At 46.1% G+C, this 6,940-nt stretch overlaps 1 protein-coding gene across 1 annotated transcript in view; it reads left to right on the top strand.

Annotated features, from left to right (window-relative positions):
• Nucleotides 1-6,940, top strand: part of LOC103734440 (cytochrome P450 2A12-like) — a 16,344-nt gene that overhangs the window by 6,672 nt on the left and 2,732 nt on the right. Inside the window, 5 exon segments of the mRNA XM_008833376.1 lie at nt 1,676-1,747; nt 3,784-3,867; nt 4,292-4,405; nt 4,408-4,448; nt 4,681-4,857. Of these exon segments, the coding sequence (XP_008831598.1) occupies nt 1,676-1,747; nt 3,784-3,867; nt 4,292-4,405; nt 4,408-4,448; nt 4,681-4,857 (488 nt within the window).

Raw genomic sequence — 6,940 nt, 5'->3', positions numbered from 1 at the left:
ACATATTTTAAATTATAAACTCAAGGCTGGAGAGATGGCTCAGCAGTTAAGAACACTAGGTACTCTTGCAGAGGGCCTGGGTTCAAATCCCAGCAACCACATGGCAGCTCACAACTGTCCGTAACTCTAGTTCAGGGGATCCAACAGCCTCCTCTGTCCTCCGCAGGCATTGCGTGACATGGGTGCACTTACCTACATGCAAGCAATACACACATACACGTAAAATAAAAATAAATTTTTTTAATTTTTTAAAGATTTATTTTATTTTTAATTATGTGTATGTGTGTATGGGTCTGTCTATGGGCAAGTGCACTTGAGTGCAGTGCCCACAGAGGTCAGAGGCATCTGATCCCCTAGAGCTGGAGTTACAGGCAGTTGTGAGCTGCCAGATGTGGGTGCTGGGAGCCAAACTCAGGTTCTTAGGAAAAGCAGCCATCACTCATTACCCACTGAGCCATCTCTCCAGCCCCCAACTACATTTATTATGGAATGAAACAGATGAAGATTACGTGTCTAACACTGCTTAATTACTTCTCCATGACAGTTCTTAGGCAGACTTACACTGCTTAGATTCTTAAAATGTTCTTTTATGTATCTCATATTTTTTCTTCATTTCATGGGGGTCTAATAATTGTGGAACACTATATTACAGCAAGAGTTGGCCAAGATAATAAAAACTTCTAAATGGCCTTGAATAGCTAAAACTATTTTATTACAGGCAAGAAAGGGCAGAGTTGACAGGAAATATATAAATAGCCAGATAGCCTTATATGTTAACTCTGTGAATACAATTTAAGATACAGAGGGCACCTGTGGCCTTGAAGAGCTGGAGTCAACACCAAATGGATGCTTTTTCCTGGAGGACTAGGGGTTAAAGAGAAGGAGGGAGGAAGGAAGTGAGGAATGGAGGGAGACAGCAAATGAGGGGGAGGGAGGGAGACTCCATCTAAACAGTGACTTACCACAGAGAACAGCAGCAACAGACTGCACTCAACACTTGGGCTTTCTACACTGTTCCCTTTTCATCAACCTTCCTAATCAGAGGCTCCCGCAAAGGACACTATTCACTAACTTTTCCTAATCTTAATCCTTTGAGAGCAATTTCCCTCTGGGCAGACTTTCTTTTCATCAACCTTCCTAATCAGAGGCTCCCGCAAAGGACACTATTCACTACCTTTTCCTAATCTTAATCCTTTGAGAGCAATTTCCCTCTGGGCAGACTTCCACCTATAGTTGCACTGTCACAAGATCAGGGCCCACACTGCTGATGATGTAGGCCTCCTGCAATCCTATCCCATACAGTCATTCAGGGACTTTAATACGTTCTCTAGTCCATTAGGCATTTGGGGAGTGTCCCAGTCCTCACACAACGGACCACACGCATCTAGGAAGGCCAAGTGACACAGAGAGGAAGACGGCCACCTTGAGATTTCCTCGACAGATTCTCCATCCTGACTCATCTTAGGGTCTGTTGTGTCCCTGTTTAGATTCCAGGTGTTCGGGGGTGGGGAAGCTGTAAAAATAACCTCCTTCCTCTGCCTCCCGAGTGCTGGGATTAAAGGGGAGTGTCACCATGCCTGGCCCACTCCTTTCTTTTTTGAAGCCCCATCCAGTAAGGAATTCATGCACCCCGGCCTCTCTCTGCCTCCCCGCACCCATGTTCTCCCCCTTACAGGTGTGACATTCAGCAATGGAGAGCGCTCCAAGCGACTCTGGCGCTTCACCATCGCCACACTGAGAGACTGGCGTGGGGAAGCATGGTGTGGAGGAGTGTACCCAGGAGGAAGCAGCCTGTCTTGTCAAGATTTTGCAGGACACACGTGGTAAGCTAGAGACCCTAAAGTGTTTGGGCCAGAGGAGGAAAGCCCCTGGCACCAAGAACCTGTGGGTTGTGGTGAAGAAGGTTAGGGAAGGATGCCTATGTTTCCAGCCCCAGGGTTCTGTGCTGGGAGCTGCTTCTCATTTTAATTTTAATATATTTATCAATATTTCATTTATTATTTGTGTGTTACATGTATGAGTTATTGGCTACATGTATGTAAGTGGACCCATGTTGTGCGATGCCCTCAGAGGTCAGAAGAGGCAACAAATCCCCTGGAATTGAAGCTACTGGTGGTTGTTAGCCCCCATGTGGATGCTGGAAATCAAACCCAGGTCCTCTGCAAGAATAGCCAACGCTCTTAACCACAGAGCTGTCTCTCCAGGCTCCGAAATGTATATTTTTAATAAAAATTAATAATAACCTCCTACTTTTTATGACTCTAAGTCTACAACAGAACTAATGTAAGCTTGGGCTCTGAATAGGGTACAGTATATGCCCCAGAGACACAGCCACCCCTAGTATGTCTTTAAGATTTATTTTATTTTCTGGGCTGGAGAGATGGCTCAGCAGTTAAAAACACTGGTTGTTGTTACAGAAGACTCAGGTTCAAATCCCAGCACCCACATGGCAGCTAACTGTCCATAACGCCAGTTCCAGGGGATCCAACAGCCTCCTCTGTCCTCCGCAGGCATTGCGTGACATGGGTGCACTTACCTACATGCAAGCAATACACACATACACATAAACTTTTTAAAAACGTAATCGGAGCCAGGTGTGGTGGCACGTACCTTTAAATATCAGCTCTTGGGAGGCAGAGGCAGGCAGATCTTTGCCAGTTCAAGGCCAGCCTGGTCTACGCAGTGAGTTCCAGGCCAGCTGGGGCTGCAGGGAGACCCTGTCTCAAAAAAAAGTAATTGGGCCAGATTAAAAGGATTCACTGTGCCAGTACCAGAGACAGAGAGGCAGACGTGTGTGACGGAGAATCCAGGTTCCGCCCACACTGTTTTCTGATGTTCAGATAATAGGTGAAAGAAGTGTATTCTAAGCCAGTTTAAGATCTTTCGGGAATATTTGCTTTACTTTTATAAAAGTTGTTTGGTTTGGTTTAGTATGAGGCAGTTGGAGGTCAGAAGAGGGCTTCAGATTCCCCTGGAACTGGAGTTAAGGATGGTTCATAGTCACCATGTAGGTGCTGGGAATCGAACCTGGGTCCTCTGCAAGAGCAGTCAGTGCTCTCAACCGCTGAGCCATCTCTCCAGTCCCCCCTCCATCTAAACAGTGACTTACCACAGAGAACAGCAGCAACAGACTGCACTCAACACTTGGGCTTTCTACACTGTTCCCTTTTCATCAACCTTCCTAATCAGAGGCTCCCGCAAAGGACACTATTCACTAACTTTTCCTAATCTTAATCCTTTGAGAGCAATTTCCCTCTGGGCAGACTTTCACCTATAGTTGCACTGTCACAAGATCAGGGCCCACACTGCTGATGATGTAGGCCTCCTGCAATCCTATCCCATACAGTCATTCAGGGACTTTAATACGTTCTCTAGTCCATTAGGCATTTGGGGAGTGTCCCAGTCCTCACACAACGGACCACACGCATCTAGGAAGGCCAAGTGACACAGAGAGGAAGACGGCCACCTTGAGATTTCCTCGACAGATTCTCCATCCTGACTCATCTTAGGGTCTGTTGTGTCCCTGTTTAGATTCCAGGTGTTCGGGGGTGGGGAAGCTGTAAAAATAACCTCCTTCCTCTGCCTCCCGAGTGCTGGGATTAAAGGGGAGTGTCACCATGCCTGGCCCACTCCTTTCTTTTTTGAAGCCCCATCCAGTAAGGAATTCATGCACCCCGGCCTCTCTCTGCCTCCCCGCACCCATGTTCTCCCCCTTACAGGTGTGACATTCAGCAATGGAGAGCGCTCCAAGCGACTCTGGCGCTTCACCATCGCCACACTGAGAGACTGGCGTGGGGAAGCATGGTGTGGAGGAGTGTACCCAGGAGGAAGCAGCCTGTCTTGTCAAGATTTTGCAGGACACACGTGGTAAGCTAGAGACCCTAAAGTGTTTGGGCCAGAGGAGGAAAGCCCCTGGCACCAAGAACCTGTGGGCTGTGGTGAAGAAGGTTAGGGAAGGATGCCTATGTTTCCAGCCCCAGGGTCCTGTGCTGGGAGTTTGGTTCATCACTCCAATGCCCATATCATCCACTTGACTCTTTCTTTTCCACATTTCCTATCTCTGCCCAACTATGGCACACCTCTTAGGAGCCCCCATTGACCCCACCTTCTACCTGAGCAAAACAGTCTCCGATGTCATTAGCTCTATTGTCTTCGGGGACCGCTTCAACTATGAGGACAAAGAGTTCCTCTGTGCTGGGAGTTTGGTTCATCACTCCAATGCCCATATCATCCACTTGACTCTTTCTTTTCCACATTTCCTATCTCTGCCCAACTATGGCACACCTCTTAGGAGCCCCCATTGACCCCACCTTCTACCTGAGCAAAACAGTCTCCGATGTCATTAGCTCTATTGTCTTCGGGGACCGCTTCAACTATGAGGACAAAGAGTTCCTGTCACTCCTGCATATGATGATGCAAATAAATTTGCAGCTTCACCCACTGGGCAGGTAACCTACTACCTTCTGTACCTCTGCCACAACACATCAACTGCACCACCAGGGCAGGAACAGCCTCCAGATCTCATCCCCAGATACGTAAGTTCCACTCAACACCAGCCCTCACTCTGAGACAGATGAGCCTTTACACCAGATCCCATGGCAGGTATCTAAACCCCAAGATCTAATGACACGAATATCTCAACAGCTGTCTTTCCTTTTCGTGTTTTCTCTCTGCCCCCAGCTCTATGATATGTTCTATGCAGTGATGAAGTATCTGCCAGGACCACAGCAAGGTATCTTTAAGAACATGCGGAAACTGGAGGATTTCATAGTAAAGAAAGTGGCACAGAACCAGCGCACCCTGGACCCCAGTTCCCCAAGGGACTTCATCGACACCTTTCTCATCCAAATGTACGAGGTACACCTGGCATCCAGGGAACAGGAGCTCCAAAAGCAGGCAGATGGGAATCACAGTAGGAAGGAGAACTTAGGCCCATTCAAATTGGTCCCCATAATAATCCTCACAATCCCAATTATAATTAAACGTCGTTTTTGCATCCATTGAGCTTTTATCCAAGCCAGGGTATGGGCAAGCAAACCGTCATAGTAGCCAACTTACAGTCCCACAACTGCAAGGCATGGTTTTCGGGACTTGCTAACGTTCACCTGCTTAGCATCTACAGCAGCTCTCAAGGAAGGTTCTGTTAAGGCCTAACTTTTACAAATGAGGAAACTGTGGCCCAGAGATTATAAGTGGCTTAGCTGATGTCATGCAGTCAGGAAACTGTGCACCCTAGCTCAAACTTTCACCTCTCTGAGCCTATGTATACCACTTTTAGCCCTCATCCTGTCTAACATTTCATATCATGTTTATGAACTATGTATTATGGACCAGGTAACCACGGTTTAGTATGTGACATCAAAGGGCCCCACCTCCACCTGCATGTCAGTCTCTCACCTGGGAATAAAGGACATGGGATTTTTATAAAGTATAAAGGTGAAAGATCTGGTGAGGAGATTCTTCTATGAGGTGTTTGAAGAAGGAGTAGGATGCTGTCATTTAAAATTCTGGGACTGTGTCTCAGACAAGCTAAGTCTGTGACACTCTCCATCCTCTTCCTCACAGTCCTTCTCCCTCGCTTTCTAAATAGCCCTGCCCTGATGAAAAGTGACAGCAGAGCTGATCATCAGAGAGCAGGCTGTCAACTAGACAGAGAAATGGGAAAAGCTTCTAAGGCAAAGCCAAGAGTCAGAGCAAATCCTGGAAATTACTCATCCCACCCTAGGTCTGGACCCTTAGAGAACTGGGTTCAAAAGAAAGAAAACTCACAGAAGGGGTGCCCCCTGAGACCCTATTCCTCCCTGAGGAACTACCGGCAGTTAATGGCTGTGTGGGGAAGGACAGTCACATTCCTCCTTGATGTAGCCACTGGTATAAGTTGTCTTTTCTCAAGTAAATAACCCCTATACATACCTAAGCAGGAAATCCTAATTATATGTAATGGGCAACAAAAAAAGACACGTTTAGAAAAAGAAAATGTTCAGTGGGAGGTGAAGGGGGTAAGACAGGATCATAGAGGGGAATGTGATCAAAGTACATCACATATATATATATATATACACATACATATATGTGTGTGTAAAATTATGAAAGAATGAGTAAATTTTTAAAAATTGAGAGTCCAGGACCTGGAGCGCTGGCTCAGTGGTTAAGAGCACTGGCTGTTCTTGCAGAGGACCCAGGTTTGGTACCCAACACTTACATGGCAGTTAACAACCATCTCTAACTCCAGGTACAAGGGATCTGACACTTTCTCTGACCTCCACAGGCACTGCATGACACAAGTGCACTTATATACATGCAGGTAACACACTCATACGCATAAAAATAAAAATAATCAATAAAAATATTTTTTTAATTAAAACCCTATGAGCTTGTAGGACTCAATTTCCATATGGTCGAGGACCTACTCCCTGACTCTTACAATCTTCCCACCCCCTCTTCGCAATGCTCCCAGAGCCCTGAGTGGGTGCTCATATTAATTTACAGCAATGATGTCAGCATACACAAGTCCCATGCAAACTCAAGCAAACAAAAACCCAGCAGAGAACTAGGGAAATGGAAAGCTGACCCTAATTAGCTAAAATATTGGCAACTGATTACTTCTGGGTGAGGAAGAACTGATCTTCCTAACATGAGAGACTCTAGATAGTAGATGAACTTGTACTGAAGAATGTATGGGAACCCTAACTTGACACAATGGGCTTTAACACAAATGACAGAATGTACTAATTCTAGCGGGGAGTTCTATGGAAGGGTGCCTGTGGGGAATGGGGTATAATGACGATTAAGATAGATTGAGACATTCTGTACGAAATACACAAAAATTCAATAAAAACAAATAAAAAAATAAAAGCCGATACATCCCCAAGGGATAAATTTGCACTCTCTCTCTCTCTCTCTCTCTCTCTCTCTCTCTCTCTCTCTCTCTCTCTCTCTC

Source organism: Nannospalax galili, unplaced genomic scaffold, assembly GCF_000622305.1.
Source record: "Nannospalax galili isolate Female #2095 unplaced genomic scaffold, S.galili_v1.0 scaffold857, whole genome shotgun sequence".
NCBI lineage: Eukaryota > Metazoa > Chordata > Mammalia > Rodentia > Spalacidae > Nannospalax > Nannospalax galili.
The sequence above is the reverse complement of the archived record's forward strand: the minus strand, read 5'-3'. Positions and strand labels throughout refer to the sequence as shown.